Consider the following 18,449-nt stretch of genomic DNA (forward strand, 5'->3'; position numbering starts at 1 on the left):
TTAAGGTCAGCATATGTCAGTCTTGAAGATAGACACAAAATGCTGGAGTAACTCAGTGGGTCAGGCAGCATCTCTGGGGAAAAGGAATAGGTGACGTTTCGGATCGAGACCCTTCTTCAGGCTCGTCCCGAAACGTCACCTATTCCTTTTCTCCAGGGATGCTGCCAGACCCTCTGAGTTACTCCAACATTTTGTTTATCTTCGGTATAAACCAGCATCTGCAGTTTCTTCCTGCACATGGAACAGGCATGACCATATTAAATCATGGAGTAACTTGATGGAGGGGCGTCATGGCCTCCTCCTACTATTTTATTTTTCTTGTGTCAAGGTAGCACTTGAACGTCGAAAATCAGAGGTTGTGGATTCATCTCATTTCTTTGAAATAGGACGTATCCAATCTTCACAGACACAAGCACTGAATGAAAATGCCATTATTCATCATTTAAACAACTTGACTGCCACATGTTATAGCAGTGATTACACTTCAAAAAGCACTTGCCTGAGTGAAAAGCATTCCAAGATTGTGAAAGACGTTATGTTTTAAGAGAAAAAAAAAAATTATTGGTCAGGCACCGACTTTCCAGTAAAAGTCCAATTCAACCCTCAGAACAATGACGTTAAGTTCCCAACGGTACATTGTACACAAAATGCTGGAGTAACTCGGCGGGACAGGCAGCATCTCTGGAGAGAAGGAATGGGTGACGTTTTGAGTCGAGACCCTTCTTCAGACTGAGAAACGAGAGACATGGAAGGAAGGGTAAGGTGTGAAAACAATAGATCAAAGCAGACAATGCTAAAAGGAAATGTAGAATGGTTCATTGTTAGCTGAGGGAAAGGTGACAAGGCATACAATCAATAAAATTAATCAAAGGTACACAAAATTGCTGGGGAAACTCAGGGTTTCGGGCCGAAACCCTTCTTCAGAAGGTCTGAAGAAGGGTTTCGGCCCGAAACGTCGCCTATTTCCTTCGCTCCATAGATGCTGCTGCACCTGCTGAGTTTCCCCAGCAATTGTGTGTACCTTCGATATTCCAGCATCTGCAGTTCCCTTTTGAACAATAAAATTAATCAGCTCCGTTCCTCCCCCACCCTAGTTCTCCGACTAGTTTCACTGTCCTTCTGATCAATTTTCCTGATTGTATGCCTCCTTGTCACTTTCCCCATAGCTACCATTGAACCATTCTACATAAACTTATCATCATCCGCTGAAACTGTCAGTTTCACACCTTAACCTTCCATATCTCTAGACTCCCTCTCCTCTGACTCTCAGATTGAAGAAGGGTCTCGACCCGAAACGTCGTGCATTCCTTCTCTCCAGAGACCCGCTGAGTTACTCCAGCACTTTGTGTCCATCTTCGGCATAAACCAGCATCCGCAGTTCCTTCCTAAACATTGAACACACCTGGTGGAGGACTGCTGCTTGTTCTTCTTTGACGAGGAGCTTGAGGTGGGCTGCTGTCTCATTACATGAGCCACGCCAATGTTCAACGGCTGAGCGGATGGCAGCGTCATGTGACTTGCCAACAGAGCCGGCTGCTGCATGATGGTGTTGTAATGGCTTGTGTGCGGGTGGGCGTTCCTGAACCAGATAAAGCCATTAAATGAGAGAATTGCACAATAAACAATAATTTCACAATAATTAGCCTCATGCAACACTGTTACAATAATTAACCTTATATATTAATATTTTTCACTGGAGTCTTTCCTGGATTAGTGATAATGCAATGGGAAAGGGATTAACACATGAAAACGCACACCTCCAGATTCAGGGACAGTTTTTCCCCAGCTGTTATCAGGCAACGGAACCATCCCACCACTACTAGAGAGCAGCCCTGAACTACTATCTACTTCATTGGAGGCCTTCGGACTATCTTTCATCGGACTTTACTAGATTTATCTTGCACTAAACGTTATTCCTTAAACATGTATCTCTACTCTATGAACGACCCGATTTTAATCATGTATAGCCTTTCCGCTGTCTGGTTAGCACACAACAAAATCTTTTCACTGCACCTCGGTACACGTGACAATAAACTAAAGTTTAAAAAACACATGGTCAGCTCCTGCAATAACTCCATTTATATGCAATGAATCACAAACTTAACGAAGTAAGCAGCTTTGACAGGTGAGCCATTCACATGTATCACCAGAAGTCACTGATAGATTTATCACTGACTGCCTTTTATTTGTGATCCCGAGTTGTGGATGTATCTGGTTCATGTAAAAATTCGCACTGAACACTGCACGATCAAGTTGGCTTGATGGTGACAAACTCCGTGATGGGAGATAGGTATTACTGAGCCAATCAGTTGTTATTTGGGTAACTAAGTCGTTTGCAAGGAAGTGAGGAATGAGTGAACAGGGTCTCTGCATGAGTTACTTTAACTCTGCCATGACAAATCTGGAAGTAAACCATTGGACATGAATGGGACATTCTTCACTACAGCCATCAGGTTATTAAACACTACAACCTCCAAATAAGCTCTGAACCACATAGACAGTCACAGTGGCGTAGCGGGAGAGTTGCTGCCTTAATGCGAATGCAGCGCCGGAGACCCGAGTTTGATCCCGATTACGGGTGCTGTCTGTACAGAGTTTGTACGTTCTCCCCGTGACCTGCATGGGTTTTCTCCGAGAACTTAGGTTTCCTCCAACATTCCAACAACGTACAGGTTTGTAGGTTAATTGGCTTGGGAAATGTAAAAATTGTCCCTAGTGGGTGTAGGTTATGTGTGGTAGGTTAATGTGTGGGAATCGCTGGTCGGTGTAGACCTGGTGGGCTGAAGGGCCTGTGTCCGTGCTGTATCTCTAGAAAACTAAACTTGGGGGCATAGTTTTGTTTTGCACTATTCTTGTTTGTTGGTCTGTTTTAATGTGTATGTGCGTGTATTTATGTGTGTGTTATATATATATATATATATATGTAAATATATATACACACACACTGAACCTTTTATTGTTTATTATATTGTTTGCTGAGTACTATATTTACATATTCTGTTGTGCTCCTACAAGTAAGAATTTCATTGTGACAATAAAACACCCTTGACTCTTGACATTGGAAAGAGGATGACCATCAAGAGACATCCTTAATTACTCAACACTAAAGTACATAGTGGCATCAGTAGCGAATGGCCAGTTGCCTGGTGCCAGTGATATCTGGAGAGATAAAATGTACTGCCTAGATGTGTCCAAGAAAGACTATCAGAGATGGAGCAAAAATGCACAGTATTGGTGCATCCCTCAACATTGAATCTAAAGACGGTGACACTGGAAGCTGATGCATTCATTAAGGCCCATTTCAGTTTGCAGGTCAACAAAGGTAAGGAGATGGATGCTTTGCTCACCTTGCAAACGTGACAAGATTCAGGATAATGAAACGTCAGTGGCACCTTTTGTCAGGATGTCTTTAATTCTCCTGCCCCTCATTTCTCTGGAATAAGTTGTGCTACCTCAGAGAAAGTACTGACTCCACAATGACTTTGTGCTTCAGTGTGAGGGGTCAAATTGCCGCATACATCGGAAAGGCAGCACAGAGATCTGACCAATTATGCCTGGTGTCACAATAGATCAGGTCTACCTTATACTGATATTCTATCCATCTGTTGAGGAGCGATTAGAAAATTAACCTCATTTTAATTGGCAAGCATGCAGTAGGCCTGAGCTGCTGAATATTCCTGCGTATTTCTGCTTTGCTTTCATCGAGCTTACCTCCAGTCTGCTAGTTGCTGGGTCCCAGCCATTGTCTCTGGAAGAACAGCAGCATGCTGCATTGAGGCGTGAGTCGTTACTCCTGTTAACTGCTGCCATGCTTGAGGTAAAATAATCTGCTGGGTCCCACTGGGCCAAGTTTGCTACATGGAAGAAAAACAATATCCGTCAACCATCACCTTCTCAATTGGTTTAACTGTGCAGATTAATTTCATCATTTCCGTGTTGCACCTATTTCGCTTGGACAGCTTACAACCAAGAGGTATGAATATTGATTTCTCTAATTTCAAGTGACCCTTGCCTACCCTCTCTCTCCATCCCTCCCCTACCCTACTCATTCTGCTGGTTTCATAGTCGTCTTGCTAATTTCACCGTTTCCCCCCCTTCATTATCACCCTTTCACAACCAACAATGAACTATTGTGGGCTCCACCTATCCTTGGTCATTGGTGCTGGCTTTAATTTGTTCTGTACTTTATCATATCTCTAGTTTCCCTCTCCCCGGGCTCAGTCTGAGGAAGCGCCTCGACCCAAAACGTCACCTATTCCTTTTCTCAGCCTGACCCGCTGAGTTACTATAGCATTGCAGCATTTGTGTCTATCTTCAGCCCTTTCCATAGTTTTACAGAACTATTCTCGCTGCTCTGGTTCCTACCTTTAGCCATGTCTCTTCCTCTGCTTCAGATGATTATCTGCCTCTTCTTTAAAATGAACCATGCCCTATGCTTCAAACACTCCATGCAGCAACATATTCATGCTCAATGCCCTCATTGCAGAAGTTTCTCTTGACCTCCCTCCTTGTTCCCAGTTGGAGTTTTCCCCAGCACTGATTTACTCAACCAGACGAAACACTTCTCACATTTATCAATACTCTACATTTTAAACCACTTCCTATGCTTCTATGGAGAAAAATCCTCATATCCCCAAATGTCAAACCAAACCACACTATACCATCCCTGGGAAGTCTAATCAATATACTCTTTATAGAATTACAGATAAATGGATCAAAAGCATCATTAAAGAAGATCGTCAGAAATCCCCATTATCCCGGCCAGTATTTATTCAACTAATCAACATTATTTGAAAATGTCTACTTATTATTTAATTTATCTAATGATTTTCAAAATAATGTGAGAGCTTCCATTGTGCACATTGGTTGCCATCTTGAGACCTGGAAAATTGTTATGTAATTAGAGTTTTCCTTTGTTCTCATACCAAGAGGTTATTGGATTATCACCACGAACGGGAGCATTTTTAATTACCCCTCCCTCGCCAAGACCTACAGAAACCAACTACAACAGCCTTCCAACAATTTCCTCACTTGACATTAAGTAGTATAGTGCTGGAGAATGTCTAATGCATTCCGCTCCTATATTTCTAACCCTCTGGACCACAGACAAGATCTTCTGGTTTGTATGCCCTTAGCTTGTGTTCTGTCTACTTGACAGAACATCTCCCGGTTGCAAAAAACCTTAACTCCCCTTCCCATTCCCATGCTGACCTTTCTGTCCTGACCTTTGGCCTCCTCCATTGTCAGAGTGAGGCCAAACGCAAATTGGAGGAGCATTACCTCATATTTCAATTGGGCAGCTTACAATCCAGCGGTATGACTATTGATTCCAAGTAACCCCTGCATCCACTCTCTCCCTGTCCCTCCCCCACCCTAGTTATTGTACTAGTTTCACTGGCGTTCCTGGTGAATTTCATTGTCTGTATAACTTGTTTAACACAACTAACAATGGACCACTTCCTTGATCATTGTTACCTTTTTGCATATCTTTCTTTTCTTTGTTCTACATCTCTTTATATCGCCGTCTATATCTCTCGTTTCCCTTTCCCCTGACTCTCAGTCTGAAGAAGGGTCTCGACCTGAAACGTCACACATTCCCTCTCTCCAGAGATGCTGCCTGTCCCGCTGAGTTACTCCAGCATTTTGTGTCTACCTGCTTGATCGATCACTACATTGCCTCTTTGATCACTCCGGCTGTGCGGCCCAGTGTTTCAACTACCTGTGTTAGTAGGCCGGGCTGGATCTGAAGTGGCTGAGCTCCTGGAGCCTGCGTCACGATAGGAAGAGCGTTCTCCATTCGGACCGAGTACCCAGCGTGCTTGGAAGGGGAGGCCTGCAATCCTATTGGCATCAACCACAGCGCGTTCAGATGGTAAGAAGGAAAAACATGAAGAACAAAATGTCTGAAACAAGTATTTCGTCATAATGTGAAGCCTTTAAAAAGTTATCACTTTTCCCATTGAAGCTTACAAGGTCATAAGACACTCCAGGTCCTTCACCGTTAGGTCAAATCTGCTCCTTACCCAACAGGCAAATACGTTTACATTGTCATATGACACTCCAGTTCCCAACAGGACGTTATGTGAGTTTTTCACAGTTGGGTCAAATCTGCTCCTTACCTGAGAGCAAATACACTTTCTACCACTACCGGAAGTTCTGCAGCCTCTTTGGTGTTGATTCCATCTACATTGAACTTACAGCACAAAGCAAAACCCACTATTCTATCCCAGTGTTTATGTTCCACGAGTCTCATTAAATACCATCAAAGGCACATTCCCTAAATTATTCCTGTTCAGGTTATCAACATTTTAACCTTGTCATGGGCAAGTAGGTAAAACGTAATAGCCCTCATGGATTTAATAGACTAGCTTTTATTTATGTCCAGATTCTCAAAACCCACCCCGGTGGAATTATCTTCTGTCACACCACATCATAGTTTTTTAATCCTTCGTTCAGGTCAACCTTCTCCAGAGATCAAAGAACATCAGTAATTTCTCCTCTCCTCCCATCTTGTTGACACAAGGGTTAAGAATCAGACTCTGGATCTCTCTGGTACTCAGTAGAAACATAGACATAGAAACATGGAAAATAGGTACAGGAAGCAGCCATTCGGCCCTTCGAGCCAGCACCACCATTCTATGTGATCATGGCTGATCATCCAAAATCAATACCTCTTTCCTGCTTTCTCCCCATATCCCTCGATTCCATTAGCCCTAAGAACTAAATCTAACTCTTTCTTGAAACTACTCGCTAACGGGGCTGAGCATTCTTGATGATGGGTGGGTGTCACAGTTTCATGGTGTGGCAAGCTGCTTTCAGAACAATAGAAGACAGTGACTTGTGCACTTATTAAGTTGTCTCCCTCTCTCAGGCCAACACCTCCAGTGCTGAGGTCCCAGTTACACTCAGGCCAACACCTCCAGTGCTGAGGTCCCAGTTACACTCAGGCCAACACCTCCAGTGCTGAGGTCCCAGTTACAGTCAGGCCAACGCCTCCAGTGCTGAGGTCCCAGTTACACTCAGGCCAACACCTCCAGTGCTGAGGTCCCAGTTACACTCAGGCCAACACCTCCAGTGCTGAGGTCCCAGTTACACTCAGGCCAAGTCATTCGCATTTCCAACACCAGAACTCTAAACCATACACTCTATTCCAAAGAAGACACAGAGTGCTAGAGTAGCTCAGCGGGTCAGGCAGCATCACAGGAGAACATGGATAGGCGACGTTTCGGGTCAGGACCCTTTATATGAAGAAGGGACCCGACCCAAAACGTTGCCTATCCATGTTCTCCTGAGATTCTAAGCTACTCCAGCACTCTGTGTCTTCTTTTGTAAACCAGCATCCACAGTTCCGTGCTTCTACACTCTATACCACGTTCTATTGGGGAAAAGATTACCAGGTTGACAGAGGTTAAAAAAATTAAAGGATCTGCTGAAAGCCTCCTTAAACAAATGCATCATCATCATTGCTTCTCAGGAATCTAAAGCTCACAAGTCTCTAGCTCACTTAGGATGGCATTTAGAACCTTAAGGACGTGCATTGGGACCACAAAAAGGCCTTGCATAAGCCAGTTTAGTTTAATTTAGTTTCTAGTTTAGAGATACAGCATTTAAATGAGCCTGGTCCACCAAGTTCACACCAACCATCTTCCACCCATTAACCACTTTAGCATCCACTAGGGGCAAATTACAGGGGCCGAAAGCATTAGAAGAAGCCCCTCACCTTGCCCACCCAATCACCCTCACACACCACCTGCCTTATCTCACATTGGTCTTGTTACCAAACTAAGAACTAACTAACAAAGTTAGAGCTCGCCTCAATCTCAAGGAGCTGTCCAAGAAGAGACCCAAGTTGTGTGAAGAAAGGAAGTGGCCCGAAACGTCACCCATCCTTTACCTCCAGAGATGCTGCCTGACCTGCTGAGTTACTCCAGCACTTGTAGGCGTCCGTCTTCGGTACAAACCAGCACCTACAGTTCCTCCCTATGCCCAAATTGTCCAGGCTGTGGGGTAGAGGAACCGAACCACACCAAACGCATCTCACCTTGAAATCCAGGTGGGCATACAATTAAGGCCTGTTGGAAGGGATCAGGTCGGGCACACAGCTGCGAGGCTCCAGACTGCAGAGGCATGGTCCGCTGGGCAACGGCTGCCATGGAAGCTGCTGAAGGCTGGTAAAGTGCAGATTGGTAGTTAAGTAAGGAGACGTCAGAATTGGCAAGGGAAAGAGTGGCACTTGTGGATGTGGGAGCCAGACTGTTGGCCTAAAGGGATATAACACAAACAATAGGAAACGGTAAGCAAGGCTGGCTGGGAAAGGAGAAATTAAATGACAAAGAAAGCACAAAATCTTGGCCAAACAATTTGATTTCCTGGAGATCCGCCCAGAATGTGCATTTACTTTTTTTAAGAAGGTGAAGAAAATCAATTACAATTCATCACATCAAAGTTTACATTATCATAAGTTTATTTGTTTAGAAATCAAATTTAAAGATGTTTAAAAGTTAGAAAATTCTTCAGCAGCTCCTTATTTTTAAATTTTTACCTGGCATATTGTTTGTCCAAAGAATTGGCTCTAACTTCCCAGTAATGCTACATGTGGTTGAATAAAGTTTATTTTGTAACAATGACTATAGCTCAATTATTTGCATTGATGCTAAGTCCTGCTGTACAAATCTAAACTAGTTTAGGAGTAGTGGTGGATAAACATAGCCACTGTGGTGCTGCTGCCACATGGCACCAGAGATCCAGGTTCGATCCTGACTACGGGTGCTGTCTGGATGGAGTTTGTACGTTCTCCCTGTGATAGCATGGGTTTTCTCCGGCCAGAGTGAGTCCCACCTTAAATTTGAGGAGCAGCACCTCATATTTCGCTTGGGTAGTTTACACCCAGCGGTATGAACATTGACTTCCCTAATTTCAGGTAATCCTTGGTTTTTTCTTCTTCGCAGCTCTCCCATTGCCCACTGTCTCCGCCTCTTCCTTTCTTCTTCCCGCCCCCCACCCCCACACCCACATCAGTCTGAAGAAGGGTCTCGACCCGAAACGTCACCTATTCCTTCGCTCCATGGATGCTGCGTCACCTGCTGAGTTTCTCCAGCATTTTCGTCTACCTTCTGAATCTGGAGGTGTGCGTTTTCTCACTTCTAATCTTCTGCCCGATAGGGAGGATGAAGTATAAAATAGTACGGAATCTAGGCACTAACCCACAGCTTAACTTGAATAAAACTCTGCCTGATGAGATACCCATTCTGGGTGCATAAAATGTACCAAGGAAACTATAAATATGTGAAATTACAGCCTACTATCAACGTACCTGTCCACCAGTCCAGCTGCACAATAATTCTAAATATGAAATAAAAGCCAGAAAATACTGCAGAAACTCAGCAGGTCAGGTTGAATCTATGGAGACAGCTTGTGTTTCCGATCAATAACCTTTCATCAACTAGGAGGTACATGACAAAAGGTGAAACATTAACTTGGTATCTTTCTAGAGTCAGTTATTAAAGATGGGATAGCAGCACATTTGGAAAGTGGTGAAATCATTGGACAAAGTCAGCATGGATTTACAAAAGGTAAATCATGTCTGACAAATCTTATAGAATTCTTCGAGGATGTAACTAGTAGCGTGGATAGGGGAGAACCAGTGGATGTGGTGTATCTGGACTTCCAGAAGGCTTTCGACAAGGTCCCACATAAGAGATTAGTATACAAACTTAAAGCACACGGCATTGGGGGTTCAGTATTGATGTGGATAGAGAACTGGCTGGCAAACAGGAAGCAAAGAGTAGGAGTAAACGGGTCCTTTTCACAATGGCAGGCAGTGACTAGTGGGGTACCGCAAGGCTCAGTGCTGGGACCCCAGCTATTTACAATATATATTAATGATCTGGATGAGGGAATTGAAGGCAATATCTCCAAGTTTGCGGATGACACTAAGCTGGGGGGCAGGGTTAGCTGTGAGGAGGATGCTAGGAGACTGCAAGGTGACTTGGATAGGCTGGGTGAGTGGGCAAATGTTTGGCTGATGCAGTATAATGTGGATAAATGTGAGGTTATCCATTTTGGTGGCAAAAACAGGAAAGCAGACTATTATCTAAATGGTGGCCGACTAGGAAAAGGGGAGATGCAGCGAGACCTGGGTGTCATGGTACACCAGTCATTGAAAGTAGACATGCAGGTGCAGCAGGCAGTGAAGAAAGCGAATGGTATGTTAGCTTTCATAGCAAAAGGATTTGAATATAGGAGCAGGGAGGTTCTACTGCAGTTGTACAGGGTCTTGGTGAGACCACACCTGGAGTATTGCGTACAGTTTTGGTCTCCAAATCTGAGGAGGGACATTATTGCCATAGAGGGAGTGCAGAGAAGATTCACCAGACTGATTCCTGGGATGTCAGGACTGTCTTATGAAGAAAGACTGGATAGACTTGGTTTATACTCTCTAGAATTTAGGAGATTGAGAGGGGATCTTATAGAAACATACAAAATTCTTAAGGGGTTGGACAGGCTAGATGCAGGAAGATTGCTCCCGATGTTGGGGAAGTCCAGGACAAGGGGTCACAGCTTAAGGATAAGGGGGAAATCCTTTAAAACCGAGATGAGAAAATCTTTTTTCACACAGAGAGTGGTGAATCTCTGGAACTCTCTGCCACAGAGGGTAGTCGAGGCCAGTTCATTGGCTATATTTAAGAGGGAGTTAGATGTGGCCCTTGTGGCTAAGGGGATCAGAGGGTATGGAGAGAAGGCAGGTACGGGATACTGAGTTGGATGATCAGCCATGATCATATTGAATGGCGGTGCAGGCTCGAAGGGCCGAATGGCCTACTCCTGCACCTAATTTCTATGTTTCTATGTTTTCTATGTTTCTCCACGGATGCTGCCTGGGCAGCTCAGTATTTGCAGAGTTTCCTGTTTTTATTTTCAGAATTCCAGCTTCGACAGTATTTTCTCCTGGAAAACTATTTTCATTTTTAGTCTTAACCTTAATCTTGTTTCTGTTTCAGGGAAAGAGCAGTTCCCAGAGAACACAGTCATACTTTCCAAGGACAACTGGCTGTTCAGATTGAGAATGATATCACGATGATTAATGTGGTAAAGCAGCTTTGTCAACACAGATGCAGCCGTGCCTCTTTAAGACTGAAACCTTAGTGTGTTGATTAAACATATTGAGTTACTGTTTACCCAACATTTTAAGCTCTTATTCATGAAAGTGAGAGCTAAATGATTGCTTTCCAACTGTCCTGTAAATGACCTTGGCAGTTTAACTTAGAAAATGGGTGCATGAGGAGGCCATTTGGCCCTTCGCGCCTGCATCACAATTTACTATCACATATTTTAATTTTCAGTTCAAGCAGTACATTTTTTACAAGGATGTTGGGGGATCAGTTATTTCCATTTTTTTTCTTGTTTTTCTGAATGAGGCAGTTTTTTAAATGCAGTTGAAAATAATCCCAAACATGCACGAAAGTGCAATAGCAATTGTTTTAATTGCAATCCATAACCTGGGCTTGATCTGATGCAACTGTTTAAGTTTATTATCGTCACATACTGTATACAGAGGTACAGTGAAAAGCTTTGCTTTGCAAGCTATCCAAACAGATCAGATAATATCGTACGTAAATACGATCAAGTCAAACTCAAGTACAATAGATAAAGCAAAGGGAAATATACAGAGTGCAGAGTATAGTTCTCAGCATTGTATCGCATCAGGTCCGTAGGCAAAGTACAATGTCGCCAATGGGGTAGAGGTGAATTGGACAGTACCCTAGCTTATGGAAGGGCCGTTCTTTGCAGTTATAATTGACTTTGGAGTGATTGGTGCCATGCAATGAGACTGTTTAGAGAATGTGATAACAGAGGGGAAGTTGTTACTGAGTCTGGTGGTGTGCGTTTCAAGCTTCTGTACCTTCTGCTGGAAGCGCAAAGTGCAAATCAGTCGCAATCTACCTCATTTATAGAACAGTTTGCATTGACTTATTATTGTACGTGTTGTTCTGAATCTGTGACGGGGGGGGCGGGGGAGTGCCGAGAATGGTGGGGGACCTGGCGAAAGTGAGGGGGGGGGGTGGGGGCAAAAGCGGAAAGGGACCTGGTGGTGGGGGTGGAAGCTACTGCCAAGCACAGCAGCGGGCAATAGACAAGACTGTTGTAACTTGGTCAGTGCCACTTTGCCGGCGACACTTGTACACTGCCTAGGTGAGGTCTGCGACATGATTTTACCGGGTTGTGTGCAAAACTAAGCATTTCACTGAACCTAGGTACATTGACAATAAAGTATCATTGAATCATTGAATCGCCCACAAAAAGAATACAGGACAACTGTGAGTCTTTGTCTCGTGCAGCTTCCAGGTTGCGTTGTGAACTCTGTCCATATGGCTTAACACAAATATTAGCAATGGAATAGACCTAGTAGCATGGTCTCCCTACAGAGGAGGAGTTGGGTATTTGGCTCTTCAAACGTACACAGGATCTACATACTGCTGGCAATCCAATGTACGGTGGGGGTCATGGTAGCTTGCACAAGAGCCCCATCAATAGGAGACAAGTGTAGCAAAAGGCGTGCCTTACAGAAACGTCACCCATGTTAATCAGATGATCTTGCATTGAGATCAGAAACTAGGAGTTTCCAGTTCTTCTGAGTTTGTGTACTCATAAAGACCTGGTTTAGATCCACACCTTATTCATGAACTGTACTCGGCTGGCCATACCCCTTGTGGCCAGGTTAAGATCACTCGTTATGCACATACCTGGTTTTGAACTGCACTGAGTTGGTTGCTGAAGGTCATGGTAAGATTGTTCGATGTGCTCGGAGCTACATGTGTGATGAATGGTGTCTTACTCTGGTTCACTGTGTCGTACATATTAACCCTTCGCTTGCAAATCTCCATGTTCTGAAAGCAGGACTTGACGCTGAAAAAAGAATTAAGAGTTAAATTCTTCGCTAAGAAGGGGAAAACTACAGTGATGTCACTTGTCTTAGCCATGATTTTCTTCAAATTGGAGACGGCGCAAAGATGCTTGAAACTTAACAACATTTCCCATTTACCTTCAACAAGTAGTAAGTGACCTCTACACAATGTACTTTTAGTTTAATTTAGTTTAGAGATTCAGAGCGGAAACAGGCCCTTTGGCCCACCGAGCACACTGAATATCGATCCCCATAAGACTAACACTATCCTAGAGATAATTTCCAAATTTACTGAAGCCAATTAACCTACAAACCTGTATATCTTTGGAGTGTGGGAGGAAACCGAAGCACCCGGAGAAACCCCACAAGGGCACGGGGAGAACGTACAAACTCCGTACGAATAGCACCCGTAGTCTTAGCCATAAACTTCCTATCAGAAGGCCAATAGTTTTCTTCTAATTAGCTCAAAGATGCTTGAAATGTAACAATATTTCCAATCTGCTTTCTGCAAGTGACCTCAACAGATTGTACACTTCTTGATTCAGGCTGAACACCTTCTCACTAACTTACCTTTCTAAAATCCATTTCTTACAATCCGTTCCCTCACAGATTATGGCCTAAAAATCCTAGTGGATCCAAAAGCGAAATGGCTTGACAATAAAAATCAATGACAGGTTTAACGTTAGCCTCCAACTCCTCCCCTTACATTGGGGGGGATGTTGTGAAGATTAGGTGACAGCTTTGTGGAAAAGATCCATTTAGTTTGCGAGGGTGACCCTGAACTTGCAGCTGCTTGGCACTAATTGTCTCATTCATTCTCACTCTGATCTTCAGCCTCCAACACTGTTCCTGCAAAACTCAAATGGAAATTTGAAGAACAGCACCTTATCTTCCACCGGGGCCTGGTATGGCCTTCACCGAGGCCTGGTATGGCCTTCACCGAGGCCTGGTATGGCCTTCACCGAGGCCTGGTATGGCCTTCACCGAGGCCTGGTATGGCCTTCACCGAGGCCTGGTATGGCCTTCACCGAGGCCTGGTATGGCCTTCACCGAGGCCTGGTATGGCCTTCACCGAGGCCTGGTATGGCCTTCACCGAGGCCTGGTATGGCCTTCACCGAGGCCTGGTATGGCCTTCACCGAGACCTGGTATGGCCTTCACCGGGGCCTGGTATGGCCTTCACCGAGGCCTGGTATGGCCTTCCAGTCTCAATGCCAAATTTAGTCATTTTGGGTAATCAACTATTTGAGCCTTGTCACTTACACTTTGAATGGCACTGTGGCATAACGCATAGAGCTGCTGCCTCAGTACCAATGATATAAACTCAATCCTGCCCATGGATGCTGTTTGTGTGGAGTTAGTACTTTCTCCGGTGCTGCTGGGATTTTCTTGGGTGCTCTGGTTTCTCCCATGGTGGTCTAATACGCCACTGTAAATTCCCCCTGCTGTGTGTGTGGCAAAATCTGGGGAAAGTTGATGTAGAATGTAGGACACATTTGAGAATAGGTTATACAATAAAAATGAGAGGAGAAATGAGATCAGTCTGTGCCATAATAGATACAAAGGGCCACATGTTCTCTTTCTGTCAAGAGAAAAATTAGAAATGTATATGGAAATTTCCAGAATTCAACTTTTTTTTCCCCCTCTGGCTATGTCAGAATTCATTCACCTCTTCCTATTCGTACTAACGCCTCTCTTAATTTTCGTTCCCCACTATCATGCACTGCCACCTACATTATGCTACATTATGCCAAGCTACATTATGGTGACCCCACTTGTGGATGATAGAAGAACAGATGTCAGCTGTTAGTCTGAAGAAGAATGGTCTGAAGCTGGGTCCCGACCCGAAACATCATCCCATCCTATTTCTCCAGATATGCTGCCTGACCCGCTGACTGCTTTATGTCTACCTTTGGCTGTTAGTACCTTGGCTTAGACAAGCTTAGCAATAACAAAAGCATGCATGAGGGATTCCGTTGCAGCTGAATTTGGACAGAGGAGTCAGTTGATGTTCTGTAGACAACCTTACTGATAGTGTGGTCTTGTTCTGACATTCAAAAGGGTCAAATATAATAATAACATTGGAAAGCGTTAGGTTCATCCTCAGACACATGCAAGGGTTAGGAATGGCGCCTGCTCTGGCAGGTGCGAACGTACTGTATGCTATGAGGAAAATCCAGTAGATGGGTCATCATGACAAAGGGATGGCTCAGTGTTTCAATCGGAGTAATTCTCTTGTCTGCATCAATGGTCAACATCTTCTTCAGCAGATCGATAAACTCCCGTCTGTCCGCCTTCTCTGCCAACATCTCACTTCCCTCGAAATCCGTGGTCATGTTCACCTGCAAGAGAAAGACTAGCATTAGAAGGGAACAAACCAAACCTGCAGCGACAACAAACACAGCAACTGTTTGCGTTCCTCAGTAGGGTTGCAAGCACAGGGCAATGCACAGGACAGTGGCAGGTGTGGATCAACGGTTTCCCAATAGGTATACAAAGTCTTTTGTGGACAATACGGGAGAGATAGGGAGAATGCTTTCTCCATAAGCCCCCATTCTCACGGTGCTCTCCACAATGCTAAAACACAGCTGTAGTGGCGGCCCAAGTAGAACAGCAATTACCTATTCTTCATAGAAATAGACCAACTTAACAATAGATATATGATCTGAAGTTCTTCAAGGTCGATATAATGCATTGCAGACATACACCAGAGAATATTTGTAACTTGCCAGGATGTTACAAGGTAGGTTTATCTAAACAAATCTACACAGATTATTTACACATAGGTGTATCGATCAATGTATCTAATAAAATAGTATAAAAACAACTTGAGATCCCCTCTCTCTCCATCACCCCCCTCCCCCCCTAGTTGGCATACTAGTTTCACTATTATCCTGTTGCGTTTCACTATTCTGTACAACTCGTAATCACCTAGCCCACAACCAACAATGGACCATTGTGGGCTCCACCTTGATTTGATCATTGTTACTTTTTGCATATATTTCATTCATTTGTTCTATATCTCTCTATGTCACCATCTATATCTCTCATTTCCCTTTCCCCTGACTCTCAGTCTGAAGAAGGGTCTCGACTCGAAACGTCACCTGTCCCTTTTCTCCAGAGATGCTGCCTGACCCGCTGAGTTACTACAGTGTTTTGTGGCTATCCTCGGTTTAAACCAGCATCTGCAGTTCCTTCTATCACATCCTTATTTATCCACAAGTCTTTATATATTAAGTAGACCACCGCTTGTTGTCAACATGGCAGCGAGGCGAACTGTGGCCACCATTAAACATGCTCTAATGGTGCAGCAACATCAGCCACAGGATACAGCTGGTCCTGCTTGCACTGTGCAGCCCTTTGCATTGTGTCGACACGATCTACCTTCTCCCTGACACACACTGAATAACCTGACAGAGTTATAGTTGCATTGGAAGACACAGAGTGCTGGAGTAACTCAGCGGGTCAAGCCGCATCTCTGGAGAAAAATGATGGGTGATGATTCGTGTTGGGACCCTTCTTCAGACTCAAGTTACAAATGAATTATTTTTGAATCAATTTCAAATCCAAGGTATCTTTTTAACAATGACTAGTTGTAAATTATTAAGTGTCACGAGAATGGTGTCTTCTTTTTGTCAACAATTTTTTTAGATATAATAAAAGTATAAAATTTTAATATTTAATTTTTCTTACATTTTTCACAATCCAATCATTGTGTTCTTTTAATTTTCTGAATTCTGAATAATAAATTCACTCACTCTACCACCATCAGAGAGCAGTGCTGAACTACTATCTACCTCTGCTGACCCTTGGACAATCCGTGACCAGACTTTGCTGGCTTTATTTACCTTGCACTAAACTTTATTCCATGATCATGTATGTATACACTGCAAATGGATTGATTTTTGTAATCATGTATTGTCTTTCTACTGACTGGTCAGCATGCAACAAAAAGCTTTTCACTGTACTTCGGTACACGCGACAATAAACTAAACTGAAATTGAACTGGATTTTCCCTTCCTATTTAGACCAGTACCATTAATTTTACAATCCTTCAGCTCAGAACAGTGCAGCACAAGAACAGGCCTTCAGCTCACAATGTTTATGCTGGACATGATGCCAAGACCAATTCTTATCTACCTACACCTCCATCCCTCCATTCCCTGGACATCAATGTGCCTATCCAAAAGTCTCTTCATTTGGCAAGGAAATGCAAAGGTGCCTCGCCTCTTCATTTGGTATACAGATACAGCACAGCAACAGGCCCTTCGGCCCACCTAGTCCACGCCAATCATTGATCACCCATTCACACTAGTTCTATCTTATTCCACTTTCTCATCCACTCTCTACACATTAGAGGCCATTTTAGTGGCCAATTAATCTACAAAATCCGGACATCTTTGGGATGTGGGAGAAAACACACATGGTCACAGAGAGAACATGTAAACTCCACACAGACAGCGCCCGAAGTCAGGATCGAACCTGGGTCTCTGGCACTGTGAGGTAGTGGCTCTACCAGCTGCACCACTGCTCCACCCACCCACTGATACTCTGCCTTGTTATCAACTCACACCAACAAATGAGCATACACAATTATTTAATAGTACTGTCCTTTCAGATTTGGGTTAGTTCTCAGATGCAATGCCATTGCAAATTACTAACTGTTTTAGATATGCTCAGGTATAAACAAACATACCTGCCTCTCGCACCCAACCATTACACACGCACGCTTGCCCACGTGCTCACACACACACACACACACATACAGTTTGGCTAACAGCAGTCTGATATCTTTGATGTGGATGAATTACATGGAATTACAGTTTCCAGATGGAGGGGTTGATTCTGAAGCTACTGTTGATGTCAGTGAAGTGAGTTGAATGGCCTTTAAGGCTCTGGAATGCACTACCAAAATTAGCAGTGGAGGCAGGTTCAATTGTGGCAGTCAAATAGAAGCTGGATACATTTAACCAACAAAATGGAGCACAATGGGAACGGGATTAGTTGGATTGCCCTTACAGAGAGCTAGTATGGACTCAACAAGTGAATGGCCTCCTTCTGTGCTGTATCCATTCTGTGACTTCCTGAAATGTAGAGGCGGAATACTAAAAGTCTCTCACCACTGAAACTCATCAAACATTTTAATAGAGAGACACAAAATGCTGGAGAAACTCAGCTGGACAGGTAGCATCTCTGGATACTCGGAATGGCTGATGTTTTGGGTCGAGGCCCTTCTTCAGACTGAGTCTTCCTCAGCCTGAAGAAAGATCTTGTACCACGAAACGTCACCCATTCCTTCTATCCAGAGATGCTGCCAGTCCCGCTGAGTTATTCCAGAATTTTGTGTCAAGCTTCGGTGTAAACCAGCATCTGCTGTTCCTTCCTAAACATTTAAATAACTGTGGCCACGATACACTGGGCCTGGTGTGTGTCTACGCCTAATTTCCACTCCCTCTACTCTTTACCTGAACTTCACACATCTCTGCCCCTCGCTCTGATGTGATTGGGACTGGGAACATTAGTAGTGACTGGAGTTTTGAACGTCA

The 18,449-nt window shown here is 43.9% G+C and overlaps 1 protein-coding gene across 5 annotated transcripts in view; it reads right to left on the minus strand.

Moving 5' to 3' along the window:
• Positions 1-18,449, minus strand: part of hipk2 (homeodomain interacting protein kinase 2) — a 193,069-nt gene that overhangs the window by 19,070 nt on the left and 155,550 nt on the right. For 4 of the 5 annotated variants that reach the window (XM_033037736.1, XM_033037737.1, XM_033037733.1 and 1 more), the window contains 6 exons: positions 15,061-15,245; positions 12,744-12,906; positions 8,042-8,261; positions 5,720-5,841; positions 3,712-3,854; positions 1,403-1,579 (listed from right to left, as the gene is read on the minus strand). In XM_033037736.1, the coding sequence (XP_032893627.1) occupies positions 1,403-1,579; positions 3,712-3,854; positions 5,720-5,841; positions 8,042-8,261; positions 12,744-12,906; positions 15,061-15,245 (1,010 nt within the window). The remainder of the gene's footprint in view (positions 1-1,402; positions 1,580-3,711; positions 3,855-5,719; positions 5,842-8,041; positions 8,262-12,743; positions 12,907-15,060; positions 15,246-18,449) is intronic. The other variant, XM_033037735.1, reaches the window with a different exon arrangement.

The sequence above is a fragment of the Amblyraja radiata genome, chromosome 19 (assembly GCF_010909765.2).
Source record: "Amblyraja radiata isolate CabotCenter1 chromosome 19, sAmbRad1.1.pri, whole genome shotgun sequence".
NCBI lineage: Eukaryota > Metazoa > Chordata > Chondrichthyes > Rajiformes > Rajidae > Amblyraja > Amblyraja radiata.